General features: G+C 40.1%; 1 protein-coding gene across 1 annotated transcript; it reads left to right on the forward strand.

Moving 5' to 3' along the window:
- The first annotated feature begins 595 nt into the window (after nucleotides 1–595).
- Nucleotides 596–20,497, forward strand: apoba (apolipoprotein Ba). Its single transcript, XM_026355496.1, has 29 exons — nucleotides 596–726; nucleotides 1,165–1,197; nucleotides 1,787–1,899; nucleotides 2,018–2,163; nucleotides 3,149–3,296; nucleotides 3,479–3,631; nucleotides 3,740–3,864; nucleotides 3,953–4,029; nucleotides 4,124–4,580; nucleotides 4,766–4,892; nucleotides 5,025–5,171; nucleotides 5,294–5,505; nucleotides 5,815–6,019; nucleotides 6,106–6,249; nucleotides 6,469–6,660; nucleotides 7,109–7,282; nucleotides 7,405–7,610; nucleotides 7,716–7,898; nucleotides 8,053–8,183; nucleotides 8,279–8,489; nucleotides 8,639–8,811; nucleotides 9,032–9,207; nucleotides 9,338–9,459; nucleotides 9,576–9,949; nucleotides 10,131–17,690; nucleotides 17,788–17,899; nucleotides 18,691–18,723; nucleotides 18,851–19,037; nucleotides 19,157–20,497. Exons 1-29 carry the CDS (start codon nucleotides 669–671, stop codon nucleotides 20,327–20,329), a joined length of 13,152 nt encoding a protein of 4,383 aa, XP_026211281.1. The 5' UTR covers nucleotides 596–668; the 3' UTR covers nucleotides 20,330–20,497.
- Nucleotides 20,498–22,187: the final 1,690 nt, after the last annotated feature.

The raw sequence follows: 22,187 nt of genomic DNA on the forward strand, positions 1-22,187 counted from the left end.
TTGCCAATTGCATGCTGTGTATTCTTCTCGCTTTGGTCCAAAGACACCAGAGAGTTGTTGATGGGAGTACATTCTCTACAACCATTTGTAAATAAGCATATATGTTGTTGAAGTATGAATGATGTTTTCTGCTTATAGCAGCTATTGGGGCTGCTGTTGAAGATTGTCATGATGTATATCATATGAAATGATATGATACTGCTGTGTTTTAAGGTCAACGGTGTGCTGCGTTGTGCATTATCTGTGACTGAAATCCAAGAGCAGCATCTGTACATAGTGTGTGTGCGCTCATTTTGTTTCTACAGGAACAAAACTGGTGTTCATGAAGGTTGCTATAGCAAATCAAAGAAATCAGCAGTCCCTCTGTAACCATAGTAATCTGTAGTTATGAAGTGATTATTACAATAACACAGTCTGGCTGATTGATAACCAAGAAGTAGAAATGACACTGACTGCAGTATCGGATGCCTGGCGTGCTGTCCTCACCTAGAAACTGCTGCTTACCCAACAATAACCTTCAGTCAGACACTGAACTTTGGAATGACCTCCCAGGCTTTGCTCTGTCTGTATCCCTCTGGACTTCAAAAGGGAAAATTAACGGTTTTGTTCCGCTACTCAGGACTGGGAGGATTAAAGCACAGAACGGACGCCCTCTTCCATAGCCCATCATGGGTTACAGCAAGCTGTGTCTGCTGCTGCTGCTGCTGAGCAGCTACACAGTGGCTCGTAAGTAGGAACACATTTCAATTCAAAGCAATTTAGGATAAAATTTCAATATAGCAATGTGTGGAAGTAGCAACAGTTTAAACATTTGGCCTGCTCTTTTCATTTACATTAATTCCTCTGGCCAGGACAGTGTGACAGTGAGCCTGCATGAACAATACCAGGACACTAAAGCTAGGATTCAGCCATCATTTAATAAGTTATATCCACTGAATGCTATGTCAAAATGTGCTTTATGAAAGAAGGTGTGGCAGTTGCAGGGACCTGCAATTAGTGTCCAGACTAGCTGCTCGAGTAAATATATAAAAGATTCAACAATAATATAATAACTTTTAAGGTAATTAAGCTATATTTTGCTTCACTGGTTGAATATTTCAGCTATAATCAATAATGTTTGGTGATAATACTGTATGTCGACATGTGATTCTCCTTTTGTTCCAGAGAATTACAATGAACACTCCTCTACGTGCCTGTGTAAGTTGATCTCTACACATCTGTTATATACAGTCTGCATAAAATGTCATTACTTTACAAAACTCCACACTTTCCAAATCTCTGAATGCTGTAATTTGAACTATCTTTTGTATTATGTGCTGTTATGGTTTAAAAAAAGCCTCAAATTGATAAGATTTCTAAAAGCTCTGGACTTTGCCACTTCCTATAAGAGACTTGATGGTGTATGTACCTGGAAAGAACTCCGAGTGTATGTGCATAGGGTAAAGATAGAGCGGGGTAAGCAGTATGTTGCTGCAATCAGATGGACTGACCTGCTAACAGATCGATGGCGGCTGTGCTAAACTAATAAACACATCATCTGTTTTCTGGAGATAGCAGCAGAAGCTGATGGACTCTTGCTCTGCGTTCTTTTTGGTTCTGTACAATAGCTGTTTTTCACTGTGCATTTCGCTGCTGCTGGGTCCAAAGCTCTGCTGCCAACGTGAGAAACACTGACTGTAGATTTATGAAGCAGAAGGAACAGAATAATCATAATTATTTATTATATTCACCTTTTTACACACAGTGACAGAAATAGATGTTTGTCACTGTCATTGTCTTATTGCAGTGGCGTCCAGATTCAAAGCCAATAGGAAATATGTGTATCAGTACACCACGGAGAGCAGGAATGGTGTGGTGGGCACTGCCAATCTGAGGAATGGCCCTAAAGTTTCTTGTCAGGTACATTCCTATTTATGTATAACTCTTCGTCAGTCCTCTTGGTAACAAAGTGTTTTCTTATCTGACCTCCCCCCTCTGTCTCTTCACTGACCCTGTTTCTGCTGTGATATATGTTTAGGTAGAGATCGAAGTCCCCCAGGCATGCAGGTTCGTCATGCACACCAGGGACTGTGCTCTCAGTGAGGTATCTGTCATGGATCCGCTGGGTCAGCTGGTCTACAGGCAGACCCCCAGCTCTGATGCCTTCCAAGCTGCCATGTTAAAGTTAGTGCAAAACAGTATTCACATGATATCAATGTTAGTATGGATTTACATTTGCCAGGGGGTCAGACATGGGACTCGCTCTGAATAGTGATGTTGTTCCATAACTATTGTTTGAAACATTTTCATCAAAGCAACTGTAAAAGCTGTTTCCACTGTAGCTTTAAAGGACTTAGAGAAATGTGCTCATCAGCTTTCTTTTTGAGACTGAGATGAGAAGAAACTCTCATTTCAGTCCTAGAACTAGGAAGCTACAGTATAGCCAGTTGTCTGGGTGCAGAAGCAGCAAAAGAGCCCCAGATCATCATCTTCTCATGTAACTCTTGGCAAAGAAGTATATTTATCCTTTCCAAAATGTCAACTTTCTTTGCATCAGAATTTATTTATTATTTAAAAAAATATCTGAATGTGATGAGGTCTTTTAATTGAAGGTCACAATTTTCATATCTCAGAATTTGCAAACCAGTTGTAACACACAAACAAACTAGTGACCAAGGCCTCATCAGACTGCAACAACCGGCCTGGACGTACTTAAAAAACATATCAAATGTTTAAACTGAGAAAATGAACTATTTGAAAAAAGGACATTTTAAATTTGATGAAAGCAATATTTTAAAAAATTAGGCGCCATGTTTAAGTGTGGCATACTTCAGATGCAGGATTCAAACTGATCAGCCGACCTGGGTCTTCTTCTGTGATATTTTCCATTTCAACATGGGAGGTCTGGACTGCAAGCTGATGCTACTATGAAGCCATGCTGTTGTCATACAGCAGGTGCAGTACGTGTTTTAGCAATGTCCTGCTGAAATATGCAAGGCCTTCTCTAAAAAAGCTGCCCCAACAGCCCCATACCACCAGAGATGCAGAATAATTAAAATATGGGTTTATGACATTTGCAAATCATTGCATTCTGTTTTTATGTAGATTTTAAACAGTGTCCAACCTTTTTGGAATTGGTGTTGCATATACTGTGTATACTTTCAACTAGGAACCCTCTGAAGTTCACTGTGGAGGAAGTCACCAGTGTCCAGCTGTACCCTGAGGAAGATGAGCCAGTAAACATCCTTAATATTAAGAGAGGAATTGTTTCAGCACTCATGGTGCCAGTCATGGAAGATGAAGAGAACAGTTTCATGGTTAGTAGTTCCTCAAATCCCAAAGCAGCTTAGGTGAGGAAACGTAGAAACGTATATATACTACAGTATATACAGTATGTGTGTATAGTATATATATATACACATCTACACAATACTGAGCAAATTCTGGTTTTGTCCTCTATATTTTAATATTTAGCTTAAACTTCAATTTGCTGTTTCAGAGCACTGTGCATGGTCAGTGTTTGACAGACTACCTGGTGAATGCCAGGAAGGACATTGCCACAGATGTGACGCTGTCCAGAGACCTGTCCAGGTGTGACCAGTTCTACAGCAGAGAACTAGCAAACAGCCCTCTGGCCCTGCTGCAAAAACTGGTGAGACATTTATACCTGCCTCTACAGACTCTGATTCTGATACAGAAAATGGTTTTCCACTATGTAAAAATACTTGACAACATAAACACTGTAGATCTTTTTCTCCAGCATCGCCCACTGTCAAAGCTGATCACAAGCACTCAAGACTGCAACTACCAGTTTGATAACAAGGGAAAGCACATCACAACTGCAGCATGCACAGAAAAACACATCTATCTGCCCTTCTCACATGGGTAGGTCATCATCCATGGGAATGTTTACATACATATGTACACAGTGCTTTGTTATGCATTTCCCATCACCTTTTAATCTGCCTCACAGGGACAATGGGATATCATCTGTGGTGACCCAGGAGCTCATCTTTCAAAGTTCCAAAAGAATCAACACTGGTGTATTTTGTGAGTGATCATTTCAAACAGTGCATGACATGTAGAATTTCAGTTCTAGTTGATAAATGCCCAATTACAGTAATGTAAATATATGCTTATGTAGCTGTGAACCCCAGCCACAGCAAGCCACTTCACTTTGAAGACCCTGACGATAAAGCTCCGGTCCAGGAGAAGGACACTGTCCTGAGCACCCTTCAGGACCTTATGGGTTTGGCTGGCACAGACCAGGGTCAGAAAAGGACCAGCCTTTTCCATAAGCTGGTGTCCAGCCTGCGCGGCCTGACGAACGAGACCCTGAGCCAGACAGTCCCTGAAATGCTAGCTGCATCAGAGTGGCTCACCTGGCAGGCACTGTTCCAGTGTGGAACCCCTGAATGCACCAGCGCCATCCTCCAGGCCATCAGGACCATCGATGGGAAGTCACTAGTGGTGGATGCTCTAGTCTATGGGCTGAGTCTACAGGCTAACCCAGATGCAGCACGTGTTCGAGACATGCTCAGCATGGCCCAGTATAAACAGAGCAGGACGATGATGTACGCTCTAGCCAACACAGTCAAAAAGTAAGAAACAAACAGATATATGACCATAGATTTACTTTTAGAACAATTTCAACACATAACAGGGCATACAACTAGCATTCTGTTAATTTCCTGCTCACTTTGTAAAAGTTTAGTTCATCACTGGGCAGAAAGACTCTCAAACATACGTTGAAGAGAATCTTGATATTCCTGTCTCTTGTCTTCAGGTTCCATAAAGGAGAAGTTACACCTGTGGTCACAGATGTTTCAAGGTTCATGGAGTCACTCTTAAGTGACTGCACAAGGGGCTTGCTTGATGATGACTCTGAAGAGCAGTCCTTCCTTGTGCTAAGGGTACTGATAATCTTGCAAGCACCTCAGATATCGTGGTTAAGGGTTGATTGATGAGTCAGGGGTTAGTTTCAGTTCAGGGAATCTGGCTGAGGAATCCAAAGCCCCAACTTGATTTATTTTTCTAATCTTCAGGTTGTTGGTGTCATGGGTGAAGCCATGCAAGTTGTCAGTCCTAGCCTGATTTCTTCTATTTTGCGATGTGCAAAGAAAACAGACATTCCATTACCGAACCAGAAAGCAGCAATACAAGCCTTCAGACTGATGAACATCAATGATGAGGTACTGTACTAAACACAAAGACAAAATGTACAGTTTTACACATGAATATATTGATAGTGTTCTTGATCTTAACACGGGGTACAACATGCTTAGTCTGTCAGTTATCATTTGGTTGAACACAGATCAAACAAGTTCTCATGGAGGTGTACCAGGACACTCTGAGCCCCACTGAGAAACGTGTAGCAGCTTACCTGATTTTAATAAGGAACCCAGATCAAGTCTTGGTAGGCGACATCCTGAACAATTTAGTGAAGCTGGAGGATGAGGAGCTCCAGAGCTTCGTGGTCTCACACCTCAATAACATCAACAACTCTGATGAACCACAAATGCAACGGTAAGTTGTCGACCAGCAATGACAAAATGTTGCCTTTGTAATAAATTAGTAGTTAGTAGTTTAAATTCGCCAAAAGATTAGTTATGGTTATCAGTTTTTAACCAAGTTAAGTATCTCTATGAGACATATTTTGTGATAAAATAATGTAAAGTGTATAGCATTAATATCCACCTACTGTGAGACTGTAGACTGCTGGTGAAGACATTTAAATATTCTTAAACATTAAGCATGGAAAATGAAAGTGACAGAATCCTTTTGGCTGCAAGCTGTCTTACTAAAACCTCCTCTCCTTTGTTCTCCTTTCTAAAGAGTCAGAGAGTACATTGAGTTGGCCCTGAAAGACCAGACATCACCCACAAACAAATTTGATGGCCTGTCATGCAACTACAAAAGAGATTCTCCCTTTGGGTCAATAGAGAGCAACATTATCTGGAATGGGAAGAGCCCTGCAGCTAGGGAGGTGATGCTGAAGACAGCACTGAAGGCTTTTGACCACAACTATGACATGTCTGAGGTACGCCAAATGGAAATTTTTATATATGGTGAAGACAAGCAAATGATTTTTGTAAAGATTTTCAAACATTCACGTCTCCACCTCAGGTCGGCGTTGAGGGAGCAGGATTTGAACCAATACTTGAAGCTCTTTTTGGAATGAGGGGCTTCTTCACAGAAATCCACTCCAGAGTAATGCTCCTGGGCATTTTGCACAGGCTGCCCAATGACGTGGACAGAATAAGCATACAGGTGAAATGATTGTTGGACATCTCAACATACATATTATGTTTGCTTATTCTACAACATGAGTGAAATCTTGTTTCTCGAACTTCCAAAGCTACATGTTACTCAGCATGAAAGTTCCTTTGAAAATGCATCATATCTTGTTATTTTAGATCAGTATGGCAGCTTCATTGCACATAAAGTACATGGCCATGAACAAAAACCTAAACTTGAGATGTTCCACAGGATCTTCTCAAGGATATTCCAAAGCTGGTCCAGAAGCTCATAGATGACTTGCGTATCTCTCCATCCCCTGAAGCCACTGCCTACCTCAAGCTCCTGGGGAATGAGATAGGATACTTGAAGATAAGCGACATAAGAAGGATGATTGAGACCCTGTCCTTATACTACAACACTTTCAGGGGGCTCCCTATGAAGGTCAGATATACAGTATTGCTTCTTGATATGGACTTTTCTAGAGAAGAAAACTGAGAAATGTGTGCTTTTATGTCAACAGAAAGTAGAAAAGGTAGTAAAGGTGCACTTTTTCTATAAATTAAAAAAGTTCTGAAACCTTTGTTATATTAAAACAAGATAGAAGCTACATTTAATATGTATTAACTTCAAATTGCTGTAACATCAACACAAGTGTCTTCAGTCACTCTATCTACTCCGTGATGCTGTGCCTTGGTTTTATTTACTGTGTTCAACGTCTCAGTGTAGCAAGTCAGCGAGCCATCATTTGGGAATTAGTGCTAAAATCAAAGCTTCAAAGCGTCCCAAAACAATTTTTTTGTATGATGTCTCTTCTTTTAGACCCAGATATTCTTAAATTACTACCTGCAAGTGCTATATTCATACAACATCTTTGTTTTCTTTTCAACAGGTCTTTCATACACTGACTTCTAGCACTGAAAATGAACTCTTTGCTCACTACATCTTCATGGAGGATGCTTTCTCTCTACCCACTGCCTCTGGCTTCCCTCTGAAGTTCTCACTATCTGGTGTGCTTGCACCTGGTACCAAAGGAGGTCTGACTCACTCAGTTCCTAAAGGCATGGTAAGCTAGTTTGTCTTTATTATAATTTATATGCAAAAAAAGAGAAAAAAGAAAAATGAAAATGTATTCATTTTACGTACATGTTCCCTGTGGATTGATTGTGTACATTCTGCTTTTTGCAGACTGACTTGTCCTTCATGCCTTCAGTTGGACTAGAATTCATCACACAAATGGGTGTGCATATTCCAGACTATGTGGCGGCTGGGCTTGAGATGCACACTAGTATTTTCCATGAGAGTTCGCTTAAAGCAAAGTTGAACATGAAAAGAAACCAGATGAAACTGTCCATTCCTGCTCCCAAGTCTAAGACTCAGCTGCTCAGTGTTAGGTCAGTGGCACCTGTGTCAAATATACAAGGTTCTTCCAGTGGTTGTTAGGGTAATGTAGGTCACTGTCACATTTATAACACACCTTTTTTCTTTTTGAATGACAGCAATAAGGTTCTGTCAATCTCCTCTGGTCAAACTAAAATAGTGCCATCTCTGGTGGAGGACCGGACTGACTCAACTAACTGTCAGCCCCTAGTTAGTGGTCTGAAATTCTGCACAATTGTGCGTTACTCCAATGCTACTTCTATAGACAACGCTCCGTATTACCCACTAACTGGCGAAACCAGGTAAGAGGAAGCCACATTAGCACATCGGGCTTGAAACTGACTCAAGCTGTTTCTTCTTGTGTTGTAAAATTTAATTACTACTCTATGATTTTCGCAAACCACACAGATCAGCAATTTAACCAGAGAGCCAGACTGAAATAACTTTTCTACTCAGATTTGCAGTGGAAATCCAGCCCACAGGGGAGGTTTCAGAGTACACTGCCACCATCACAGATGAAACTCTCAGAGAGGGTAAAAAAGGTCGTCATAAAATAGAGTCTCTGAGGCTGACCCTGAAGGCAGAAGGTTTGTGTGCATGTAAATGTGAATGAGCAAATCAGTAACCACCTTGGCAGTGTTCCTGGAGATAAACACTCACTAAGGTTTTCTGGTGTTATTAGGTGACGATTCAACGGAGGCCGCTGCTACTCTGAAATACAACCGCAATAAGAATGTTTTCACCACTGAGGTTGTCATTCCTGATTTTGATGTGGAAGCAGGCATAAAGCTGGCTGTAACTGACAGTGATGCTAAAGGAAAGAAGCTGCACGGTATCACCATTGATGTTACCCACAAAAATATCCCACAACTGACTCTTGTTGGACGCGCAAGGTAATGTCAATACTGTTGTTCCTGTAAACAAACAGATACGAACAGAATAGATGTGATAACAGAAGTTTAAGCTACCGGGTTTCTTGTGTGTATATTTTGGATGTGAAACACATAATTCACAGTTTTATGTGTACTTGTTGTAAACATAGATTTGAAAGAATGAAGGATGCAATGGTACAACTCCAGATGGCCATTCCTGCTTTGAAAACTAATGCCTCTGTCACCACAACACTGAGGAATGATGAAGGTGTATTCACGGAGTTCAAGACAGACATCAACCTCCCTGAGACATCCTACCAAGAGAAAGCTTCTCTCAAATATGGTAACTGTCAGCCGTCACGCTAATCAAATGATTACACAGGAAATTAAACAAAAAACATACACAACATGCAAGAAACACAAACACATGCAAACAAACAATGAAACCTTAAAAATGACAATACACAAACCATGCATAAAATACTGAAATAAATATGTAACACAATACTGTAAGTACACGAACACCTGACCTGTGACCCATTTATTGTCATTACTTTTTACAGATGACGACAAGATTGAAGCGGAACTAAAATCAGATCTGAATTCAGACATTCAGAAACTGATCCCAAATGTAGACGATCATCACAGGCAGCTGCAACAACTCATTGATGATATCCTGGACCAGAAAGTGGCAAAGACTGATATGAAACTGCGTCACATAGTCACCAAAGGAATTGAGGTGAATTGACACTTACCACAACTGCTACCTAATTTATGTAACAAGGATTTGTTAGAGAATATTTTTAATCTTGTGCAGATTCTCAATGTTGTTGAACAAGTGAAATATATATCTTTGTATCACCCTGAAGGCAGGGAATATATGGCTGGACAAATTGACAGCACACATGCCATTTTTTGCAAACCTGCGAAGAAAGAGGAGCATCTCAGATCTCACTTTGCCAGCTCTGCCCGAGAAACTGTATTTTCAGTCGTAAGTGTTCCAATTAGAGTTTAGAAATTTTCAAAAATAAACGGACATGAACTCTTATACTGCAAACTGCTAAATCAGACCAATAATAATTATACTTTTGTTTTGTACCTTAACAGTGACAGTTTGTTCCGATACCAGTTCAACAAGGAGAAGATGGCCATCTCACTTCCTCTTCCACTTGGAGGCAAAAAGTCAGAAGAAATTAACTTCCCAACTACTCTGTCTGTTCCACGTATACATTTACCACAGATAGGTCTATATATCCCTGCCAAAACCTATCCACTACCATCATTCACCATTCCACCCTCTCTGGATTTCATGGTCCCTCTTCTTGGTCTGGCTGAAGCATCCACCAAGATCAGCAGCAACTTCTACACCTGGGAAGGCGTCATCTCTGGGGGCAACAGCACTGTTGATGTCCCCAGCTACATTGCACAGTACAAGGTCATGGGCCAGTCACCTTTCAACCTACTGTCGTACAAGTTTGAAGGTAATTGTCTTCTTCAAATTACAATTCTTAAGAGTGGATGAATAAAAATGTGGGCTTTACATTTGCTTATAGGAAATTGCATGCAATTTGATGAAAAGCATGTATTCAAAGCTTATTGTGTGATTGTGTCTATAGTACGCTGTTCCATATTCTGATAATGGTGTTTTTTGTCTACATTAAGGAACTGGGATGATGTCAGGAAGAGCTGATGATAATCTCAAGTATCTTGTGAATACCTCCTTTAGCCATAGCCTCATTGACACTTCATTCAGTATGTTAGAAACATTAAGGGTAACAAACAAACTAAATGCAAAAGCAAACTACAAGATTGAAGCATCTAGTCCATTAGGCCTGCAAGCCTTAATCTATTACTCTGCTCAGGCAACTTCCACTCTAAATTCAGATGAAGTCTCAGGAGATGGCACAATCGATGGACTGCTTAAACTCGGTTCATTTTACACCAATACCTCCTACATGCACAACTACAATCTGCGTCCACTAGACAGAGCAGGTCGAGGAGAGTCAACCCTACACTTTAACTCTCCAATCATCCAAGTTCACAACATGATCCAGGGAGTCTACACAAATTCTGAGTTAAAAATTGTGTCCAAGACCAATGCACAGAATAACGCCATCAAGCATGTAGCAGAGCTTAGGTATAAAGACTCACAACTGACCCTAAAATGCAGTGCTGTTGCCACCGCCATGGATAAATCACTGAATAACAAAGTTGAACTTGGTGTGTCCAGCAATATGGCCATCCTCAGGATTGAGTCCCAGGCAGATGATGACAAAAACAGAGCATATTCACTTATAACAGGATCCTTGGATTCAAATGGACTGGAGGTGAACTCTGAAGGTTCCCTCACCTTTGACACAGGTCGTGGATTGCACAAAGCTTCTGTCATGGTTGGCAGAAATGGTCTGACCACAAGTGGAACTAACAGCATTCAGTGCAGCCCTGTGACAGTAGAGAACATCTTTAACGGTGCCATAGACAACAATGGAGCATACCTATCATCAAGGACCAAAGCAATGGCTGAGGAGAGCCGAGGAGAGCTTATCATTGAAGGTAAAATCACAGCTGCAGAAGCCTATTTGGATGGTGTGCTCAACGGCCATGCATATGATGCAACCACAAAAAACAACATGAATATTGTACTGAACAGAAGGGCTCTGACCTTTACTAGCAATAGCGTGGGAAGAATGAAGCAGGTGAAAACAGAAAATAGCCATGCACTGACACTTACTCTGTGGACCCTAAACCTCCACTCCAAGAGTAACAATTTCATCTGTGAAGATATTTACTATAAGCAAGACACCAAGGTTGGTATGAAGCCATTTGTTATGTCATTTGACATGACAAATGATGCCAAGTATTATGATGTCAGTTTGAGCAATGAAGGCCACGTAAAGCTTCAGCCAAGTAAGATGGACCTGAGTGGAAGTGTGAAGGGGGCTTATGGAGAGACACACAACATCAAACATATCTATGAAATCACTTATGGTGATATGGCTGGTACAATGAAATATAGCACGTCTGGAGCTCTAATGGATGCCCAGCTAAGTCACAGCTGTGACATTGAGTTCGCTGGACTGTCCTCCAAGTCAAACTGTGACGCACAAATAAATTCTGAGCCCCTACGTTTTGAGAGCACCATTCGTACCCTGGCACTGCCTTTCAGTCTCAATATTGATGTATTTGTCAACAGTGATGGAGAAATTAATCTGTACGGGAAGCACACTGGACAGCTGTATGGCAAATATTTGATGAAAGCGGAGCCCCTAGCTTTTGCTTACTTACACGACAGCCGGGTATCAACCACGCATATGCTTCAAAGTGAGGAGATGTCCACTAATTTAGACAACAAATTGAATGGCCTTCTTACACCAAGTGATCAATCTCTCACCTGGACATTGAAAGCTAAACTAAACAACCATGCTTATAACCAGGACATCAGTGCTTACAATAATCCTGCGAAGATTGGATTCGAATTTTCAGGAGACACTTTTGACCCATTGACCAAAGGAAAAAGATCAGTGCCAGAAATACAAGGCTTCAGTATGTCCGGCTTCCTCAAGTATGACAAGAACAGTGACTGTCACATTATCAAGATCCCGTTCATAGAAAACTTTCCTACTGGCTTTGAGCAGCTCAAGACCACACTTGTACAAGCTTTAGAATCACTTCAAGAGTTCATCAACAATTTAGACATTAATCAGGTAATTGCTAACTTCAGAGCCATGTTAGATCAGCTACCAATTCAAGTGAGTACCTTCATGCAAGAGATGGACTTGGAGAACAAAGTGAGTCAAGCAAAAGCAAAACTTGATTATTTGATGAAAGAGTTTGCTGTTACAATGGATGACTTGGAGCTTCTTATGAACAACTTGAGACAGAACTTGGAAAATACAGTGATTAATATTGCCACCAATATTAGAGATCTCCTGCTTACAGTTGAAGACTATGTCAAGAAAGGGCATCTTGCTGACAAGATAGCAAATGCAGCTGAACAGGTTGGGAATAAGCTGCAAGCCTTTGATGAAAAGTATGACATAAAGCAATCACTTGTCAAAGTACTTTATGCTATTGAGGACATTATCAGACAGATTGATTTACAGAAGATCACAGAGAGCAGTGCTGCATGGTTGAAAGAGCTTGATTCTAAATACAGAATCTTGGAAAAAATTAAAGACAAATTGTCTGAAATTAAACAGGTCATTGAGAACTTTGAGCTCAACACATTTTTCCAAGATATAAGGGATTACCTTATGTCTGTTGATTTCACCATATATGTTGAGCAGCTAGCATACAAAATCCCCTCTTCAGAGATAGCAAATGTGATTGAATCCATGCATGACGTTATTGTCAACTGGATCGATGAATATGAAATACCCAACAAACTCAATGCAGTCTATTTCTATATTAGGGACCTACTTTTAAAATACAATCTTGATGGCCAGTTTAAAGAATTAATGGATCAGGCAGTGATTCTCATAAAGGAATTTAAAATCAAAGAGACTGTGCACACAATGGTAGATGCTTTGAAATCTATTAAGTTTGAATACGTTTATAATACAATTATGCAACTTCTGCACAGTTTGACAAGCCAGCTCAGAGCAATTGACTTTAAGAAAACTATTGATGATGTTAATAAACACATTTCTACAATGCTTAAATGTATTAAGGAATATGACTACAATGTGTTTGTCAATGAAACCAATAAGAAGTTTGCAGAATTAACAAACTATATCAACAAACAAATTAAAATATATGAGATTGTGCAGAAATTTGAGGCTGTTAGGGAGTTTTTCAGAGAGATCCAAAATTCAATTTTCGCCTATTTGGATGAGCTCAAAAACACAAAGGTGGCCGATGCTCTAAAGAAACTGAAAAAAGTTATTGACACTACATTTTACAATGACATCAAGCTGAAAGCGCAGGATATCCTAGAGGACATTAGACAACGAATCCTTGACATGGACATCAGAGAGGAAATATACACTTACCTCCAAAGAGCAAGTGAATCATATAGCAATACTGTTGCCTTTATTTCTGCACAGTTTAACCAATTGATTGAGAAGTTCATTGAAGTATTAAAGGACAACAAGATCATTACCCAGATAAAACAAGCTGTAGATGGAGTTCTGGGAGCACTGAAAAGAGCTGAGATTGAAGTAGCCACTTTTACGGTACCTCTCACTGACCTTGTCGTTCCAGCATTTACAGTCAACCTGAACAAACTGCAGGACATCAGGATTCCAGCTCAAATTGCAGTCCCACAGTTTACCATTCTTAATTCCTACACAATCCCTGCCTTAACCATAGATTTTGAGGAAATCAAAGCAAAGATAGTTGCACTCATAGACAGCATCAGGGAATTTGAGCTCCAGACACCAGACCCTGAAGAAATATTTGGTGACATAAAAGTTCTCTACCTATCTGATTTACCCGATCTCACCTTACCAGAATTAACTCTTTCAGAAATAAAATTCCCACCAATCCACATCCCTATATTAAATCTGACAGATTTTAAGATCACAATGCTTCCAATTCCAGAGATCAAATTGCCTGAGGTCCCTGGTGACATTTGTATCCCAGTTTTTGGCAAACTCCATGGCGAATTCAGATTGAACTCTCCACAGTATACTCTTGTAACTACAGGGATAATTGAGAATTCAACATCCACACCAAAAAACCCACAGTTTACAGCCACCATAACTTCTCATGCCAATTCACCGATTGAACCCCTCAAATACACCTTTGAAGCCACTGCTCAGTTGGAAGCTCCTAGAATGAAGAAGTTGCTCTTCACAGAAACATTAAAAGCAAAACATATGGCCTTCTCGGTTGATCATAAAGGAACACTGACACTCTCTGGCTCTTCTGCTGAGGCTTTTGCCATGACCACTACCAAGGCGACAACTCAAATGTACACAGCAGATTTGCTCAACAAAATGGCAATCACGTTGAAGAGTGGAATTTCTACAGCCATAGACACAACCTACAACCACAATATGGACATTCCATCAATTGAAATGTCAAGTCAGGCATCAGCAAAACAGAATATAGAAGCCACAGTGGAAGCTGGTGGAATTACTGTGACTGGTGAAAGTACTGGTAATGGAAAGTGGGCCATTCAAGACTACTCTGATGAAGGTACACATAAAAGCAATGTTGAAGTCAACATCAATTTTAGCACCGCCAAGCTATCTTTTGTAGGTGAAACCGACTGTAAGGATTTGAAACTGAAGCAAACACTGATTACGGAATCAGTGTTCTTAAGTCATATTACAGTAGAAGCAAGATGTGAAACTGAAGTCTCAACTATCAAGAACAGTGTTATGGTTTTAAAAGCAGAAGCAAATATTGGGGACTTGAAAGTTGCACTGACAGCCTCTCACAATGCTGAATTCGCCGGAAGACTGATTGGATCTATGTCCAACTTGTTGGAATTCACTGCCCATCCATTTCAGATTGTGCTTGACGTTACAAATAAAGTAAACTCAAAGGCTTTCCTGCCTCTGAAGCTCACTGGAAAGATAGATCTCCAGCATGATTATGGAGTCACAATAAACTCTGGGAAGCAGCGTACCTATTGGTTTGCTTTGGCAAGATTCAACCAGTACAAATACAAACACAACTTCACAGCAGAAAACAATGATGTGGACATCTTCTTCTACTCATCAGTGAATGGGGAGGCTAATCTTGACTTTTTGACTGTTCCTCTTTCTATTCCAGAGATAACAGTGCCTTATCTCAAAATAAATACCCCTGAGGTCAGAGCCATCTCTCTGTGGGAATATGCTGGGTTTAAAACTTTACTTACTACTCCTCAACAGTCATTTGACATGAACCTGAAACTTCATTACGACAAGAATCCTGATACACACAGCTATGATTTATATCTTGAACCAATCTACAGTGCAATCAGTGACAATGCCAATACCATCCAGGCTCAATTTGAACAATTCAGAGATAAAGTAGTCATACTTCTAAAACAGTCATATAACCAAGCAAGGTCCCAGTATATCAAACATAAAATTGACACTTCCGCCATACCTCCTAGAATCTTTACTGTTCCTGGATACAAAATACCAATACTGAATATAGAGGTTTCTGCTTTCAGGGCTGAGATGCCAGCTTTTAGCTACATTATTCCTAAGGAGTTCAGTACACCGAGCTTCAAGGTTCCAGCTCTCGGTTTCTCTGTGCCATCCTACACCCTTGTGCTACCAGCCTTTGAGATGCCTGTCATTCATGTCCCAGAAACCTTGAGTGAAATAAAACTGCCCACTTTCACACTACCTACCATTCAGAACAACATTGGGATTTCGGCCCTGGGAAACATAACTTGTGACTTCTCCTTTAAATCCACTGTTATAACCATTAGTGCTAATGCTGGCATTTACAATCAGTCTGACGTTGTTGCTCGGTTCGGAGCTTCCTCGACATCTTTGTTTGACATTTTGAATGGGAAGATTGATGGCACCACTAGTTTGACAAGAAAGAGAGGAATCAAACTGGCCACCACTGTGTCCGTGGAACATCACAATGTGGAGGCAAACCATGAATGTGCTGTTAGCCTCACCAAAAGGAGCATGGAAGCTTCTGTTGCTAACAGAGCAAAAATCAATCTGCCCTTCCTGAATCTAGAATTGAATCAAGAACTCACTGGAAACACCAAGACCAAGCCAAATATTGCATCCATGAAAAAAATGAAATATGTATTTAACATTCCAATGATTGAATCTGTAGGCAAAGGAAACATTGATATTACCTGGGCACTTGAAGCACTTTCTTCCTATGTGTTACTGGAGACCTCTACCAAAGCGACATCAGACATAACAGTAATGGGTGGCAGTAGTATTGCTGGAGATCTAAATAATGAGGCCAGTTTCTACCTTAATGCCAATGGCCTGCGTTCAACTGTCATAACTACCTTGAACTCAAACATTAACAAACAGGAGAAACAAAAACGAAGCCCAAACAACATCCTCCATTTCAACTTGAACAAGAACTTGGCTCTCGAGGTTTCCTTGCGGCGAATCTTTGCAACAGTTGATTACACAAGCAATAACAATGTTGATTTTGCATCATTCAACACAAATGGAAGGCACCATGTTAAAGGAGAACTTGATTTTGTTCCATTAACAACCTTCAAGACTGCACTTAGGATTGATACAAGTCAGCCAAGCAGTTTGGGTCATGCTGAAATCATTCATAGCATCAACCTTGACATCAGCTCAGAGAAGCAGTCCTTCACATGGAGTAGTAAGAAACAACTCACGTCTCTCATCCATACATGTGATTTACTCCTTTCCAATGATGAATCTGAAGTACGCATGGATTTGACCGGATCAACTGAAGGCTACGTTACCTTCTTGAAATCAGTCAAGCTTCCTGTATATCAGCGGACCCTCTGGGATGTGCTTAAGTTTGATCAGGTCACAAATATTGATAACTTGCAATTCCTTAACATTTCTGTCAATATTTTATACACAAAAGCAAAGGATGGGCAGGAGTATGCAATACCATCAAAATTATTTGAAAATGGTATTACTTTTAGCATCCCTGAGATTAGCCTTGCAGTGCCTTCTTGGGTAGCAAATATTCCACAAGCTTTGAAGAATATAGACGTACAATTTGAAAACGCTAATGTGTCTGATCATATCACTCTTCCCCCTGTGATTTCAATTCCAGCGTTTGATGTGCCATTTACTAACTTGCAAGTGGAACCCTTTACAATTGATCCAAAGAACCTTAATATCCCTAAGGTGATCACCTCCAAGGCCTTTGAAATAATGCTGCCCGGCTTGCCAGTAATGTCAGTGCCTAGTTACAATATTAATACAGAGTATTTACAGGGGAAAATGTCATTCCTTTCATTCAGAGTACCACAACATGAAATCACAGTCTCGTCTTTCACACTGCCAAAATCCTTTACCATTGGAGAACACACCATCAGCCTAAATGAAATCACTAGCCAGATTTCAAACTTTGAACTACCAGCCATTGTTATCCCAGAGCAAAAAATTGAAATCCCTGAAATTGCCCTACATCTGCCATCCAGTGTGTTTATCCCATCTTTTGGCATGCTCAGTGCCACGTTGAAGGTGTCCTCCCCGATCTATAATGTGTCAACAATTGCCAACATGAAGAAAGAGGACTCTAGCCTCGTAACTTCCCTAAATTCCATCTGTAGCTCTACTTTGACCTTGTTGGAGTATAACCTCTCTGGTAAGACCAGCACACTCACTGCTTTATTTGATAAGAAATTTTGTGTAAATTTCCAAATCTAAAAAGTTGCAATATTTTTTATGTTATTTTCCTCTAGCTGGTTCAACCCTTGGACTGGATAATGGAGTAATCAATCTAAATGGGAAATGCAAGTTAATTCACAATGATGTAAATGTTGACTATCAACATTCTTTGACAAAAAACCTGAGGTAAGTGCATTGTATATTTGCATGCTTCTTCACTTAGGAGTATGTTGGTAATTTAAATGTATTTGCTTCATTTAGTATCTGTCAAAGCCCATGTGCATTTGAAAGACAGAAAGCTAACAATAAGTCAATATTGTGAAATTTCAAGTCAAATTGTCATTATTCTGGCTTTGCCATAAGCATTTTTTTCTTGATGGATTGTTCTTTTTGTGTTCTTCTTTTGGTGGAAATTGACTTTAACACATTAAAATTTTCAAATAAGTGTATTAGTATTAGCAAACATAAAGAGAATACTGCCTGGACTCATTTGCACTTGGTTCCTTCATGCACCCTGAACAATGTGGATGGCTATTCAGTGTCAAAATATCTGTGCATAAATGCATCCAAAAAGCCTCTGAAATGGACTGGGATCAGATGAATGTAAATCCAACAGTCTCTTAATGGGTTTTCCTCCTTCCAGCCGAGGGAGAGTAAGTGGCATCTGTCTAAACTGTCACTGATGTAATTAACCTTGTGCTCAATTTAGGTAAGCTTAATATTATTCTAGTCTTTGTCAAAACAGCTTTTGTTCCATTACTACCATCTGGGGTGGACTTGCATGTGGCTGGCCAAAAACATGTCGTAATTAGGTTGGCGATTTGGCCAACGTAGAGACATGTATGTGGATCATTATAAATTAAACTATACAGTTATTAGTTCTTCAGTACAAGTCTGGTTTGTCTGGTGTAAGCTGACTTTAGTATGCTGCCTTTAACTGAGCAAGTTAATCCTAACTGTTGTTATTGTTTTCTCAGGATGAGGCGTCAAACCCCTGTGACTGATTCTATGTAAGCGTTTTTAAGCCAAAAGCACATTTTCTTTTAGCAGTTCTCTAAGGCATTCTCACTCATGTGTCAACCATATATGCATTAGATAATACATCTACTGTTCAACAACTGTTTATTTGCTTTCAAGGGACTATCGTCATACTCTCAATGTTGACATCACCAGCCGAACATTTACAGACGTGATCTTCCGCTTTGCTTCTCGCAAAGACGGCATCACTGCATCTGTGTCTTCTCCTTCATCTGGTTTTCTTGGATTGCATTTTCAGCGGCGGTCTCCATCACAGCTGTATGGGAAACTGTTCAGTCGCTACCTGGTGAGACAAGGCCTTAAGCTCTTATATTGTTGTCAGTAGCAACCAATAGGTAAATGTATGTGGTCCACATTGACACTGTTTTAAGTGTGAATATTCTTGATTACTTATCTCACCTCCAGTCTGCTCCTGACAAGGATATTGAAGTTTTCACTGCCAAAGCCACACTGAGGAATTCTCAGAAGTTGATGTTGCAGACGTCATGGAATTGGGGCTTTCTTCATGATGTGATGGAGGGGACCAAGGACAGAATTCCTGCTATGGCCGATGCTGGGCTTAAGTTTGTTAACAAGTATCACACAGCTCACTTTGGCTTTGACCTCAACCGTGGTGGCATGAAGCTTAAAAACGCAATTTTCAATGTAATAGAAAAAATCTATAACGAGGTTCTGATGTCGTTAAACGCACTGCCGAATTCAATCAAACACCTTGGGGATCAAGTAAAACACATATACAGCAAGGTTTCTGACAGCTTGATGTCCATTAGTGTGCTGGATGTTAGAGACAAGTTGGCTAACAATGCTAGACAAGCGCTGAAACCCGGTAAAGACAAGATGTATAATCTGCTGGATAAAGTCACACAGTTTTTCAGTGGCACAAAGTTAACTGTGCCTGGATCAGAACAGAAGCTCTCGATCCTGGAGGTAATCCAGCTGTCTTTTTGGTCTGTATCAAAAGCCATTGACAGGGCAATGCAAAGGTTTGCCAGCCTTATGGAGACGATTTCTGATTACATCAGGGAAATTGAGTTCACCATACCCGGAACTAGAGTTGTCATTAATGGACACTGGATCATTGACAAACTGAAATCTTTATATGATAAGCTAACACATTCATTGCTCAATGGGTACGAGCTGCTCCCCAAGACAGTTAATGGCTCATTCCAGGTGATTTCTGAAAAGGGTGAGAATCTCTTCACCTTCCTAAAAGATGAAAATGTTAAGTTGGCTACTCGGGTTGATGTCATCTATGCAGAGGCTCTGCAGTCTTCAAAACAACATACGGAGGAGGCAAAGAGACACGTGGCTATGTATAAAGACCTTACCAAACAGAAGATTCAAGAGGCCTTTAATGCTTTAAGTATGGAGCATGTTACTAACAATGCAAAGGAGGGTGTCAGTATTTTTCAGTCATGTCTATACCGAGGACTTAATGAAACTGTAGATCTGATGAGAAAGACCTCCCAGGCCACAGCACCGTACATAAAGGTGAGCAATAAAAAGATGGACATTGAAGTTCCTTTACCTTTCTACTGGAAGTCTTTCAGTGAATGGCCAATGCCATCCAGGCAGTGACATGTCACAATAAAATGGTGATTGAATTTTTTACATCCATGGGAAAAAAAGACTTTTGTTGAATGCCAAAAATAATTGTTTAAAAGTAATTTGAATTTAACAGCGAATGTTGCTGTTTGATCATGTTCAAATAAACATTAATGTTTTCAAACTGAACTTCATTCCCAACATTGTGAGTGTGAATTGTTGTCTTTATTTGCAATTTCTTACATTCAAGATGTATATGTTAACTGTATATACTGTAAAGCAGTTAAAACCAGATCCACATTAAGCAGTTACAACAGTAAAATACTACAAACTTCACATCCACAAAAAAAAAAAGTTATTCATATCTAACAATGTCAGGAGGTAGAGTGGACATCCACCAAGTATAGGATCCCCAGCTCCTCGTATTTGTCAAAGTGTCCTGGATAGGACAGACACTGAGCCCCACCTTGCGCCCAGTCAGTCAGGCCAACAACTTGCATGGCAGCCCTGCTGTCATTAATGTGTTAAGGTGAATGAGGAGTAGCACTTTACAGTGTAAGTTTTAAGACCTTTCAAAATATAACTGTATACAGAATTTATGTACTAGATTAGATTAAATAGTACTATAAGATGATTTTGCATTTAGTAGATGCTTTTATCAGAAGTAACTTACAAAAGAAATATGGGATTCAGTGTCTTGCTCACTGACAAAGTTACCAACTGAGCTACAGCTGCATTTTTGCATTCTGTCCTTTATTGGATAACTTCAAAGAGGGACAGGGTGTGACATGCAACAAAGGTCCACAGGGACATCCAAAGTGGGGACAATGGAGTTATGTGGCATGTGCACTAACAAGGTGAGCTCACCTGATCTTGAGGCACTGTCTTTAAAAGGCATCAAAATCTAGCTTTATATTCTGTCAGATGACTGTATAGTGCATTATCCAATTTTTCATTCTGGGACCCCACAATTTACAGAGACAGAGAGAAATGGGTAGGGTTAAGGAGGTCAGGGCCGAGCAGCTTTCTCCTATTCAGCAAACCTTTGTCAGTAGAAGTTGCACAATTCAGCATTAGACCTCCACGTTTGGACAGTATACAATAATGTGATTCACAAGCAGAGAAACCCCTGGAAGTGTTTTTTTAAACAATGAAATTCCTGTGGTAAATTGACATTGCGCCCTTTGACTGCAATAAAACTGCAGTGTTCACAAACCACCATAATAATAATAATGGCGGAGAAAAGCCTTTTTGATGAAGTGACCTCGTACTGAACTCCTGTGATGACTCTGTGATATTGTACACTATTTCACTTTAGCAGTATTGTTGGTATGAAGACAGTGTAAGGGGAAATTATATTTGGTTGTGGAGGGTATTATTACACACTGCCTAGTTTACCACATATCATCATGAGTCACTTGGAAAGTAAACAATGTATTTTCATGAACCAGATTGCAGAATTAAGGTCTTTGTCCTTGTCAGGTGTGGAGAGTGATGATAGAGATGCAGTCATGACTAAGCCCAGATAAGACAATAGACATATTGTACAATCTGTCTAGAAAAACAGTGAGCCCCATGCAGGAGCCACTCTTACGAGCAGCTTGAATCTAATTAGAGTTGTACTAAAATCAACTGAGATACTATAATTAAACATGCCTGATGGAAAATGTCCTGCAACATGTCCATGCTCTTCACTGTAGGCAGATTTACATGGTTTCCTTCAGTGTCGAAATGATGGATATAACTGTAGTTAAAGGGATGCTCAACAACACACATACAAAAAATTTGAATACTTTTTACAGGTCCTTTATAGTGTACAATTTGTTATTTACATGTACTTATTGTCCAAAAGGAGTGTTAAATGCTCACTATTGTTACTGAGCCACACCAG

The sequence above is a fragment of the Anabas testudineus genome, chromosome 12, assembly GCF_900324465.2.
Source record: "Anabas testudineus chromosome 12, fAnaTes1.2, whole genome shotgun sequence".
Lineage (NCBI taxonomy): Eukaryota > Metazoa > Chordata > Actinopteri > Anabantiformes > Anabantidae > Anabas > Anabas testudineus.

What these genes read in the sequence shown, in the direction of transcription:
- apoba (XM_026355496.1), top strand. Translation starts at nt 669, where the DNA reads ATGGGTTACAGCAAGCTGTGTCTGCTGCTGCTGCTGCTGAGCAGCTAC. An exon ending in ACACTCCTCTACGTGCCTGT is followed by an intron (nt 1,198 to 1,786) that starts GTAAGTTGATCT and finishes GTCTTATTGCAG; the next exon opens with TGGCGTCCAGATTCAAAGCC. An exon ending in ATGAAGAGAACAGTTTCATG is followed by an intron (nt 3,297 to 3,478) that starts GTTAGTAGTTCC and finishes TTGCTGTTTCAG; the next exon opens with AGCACTGTGCATGGTCAGTG.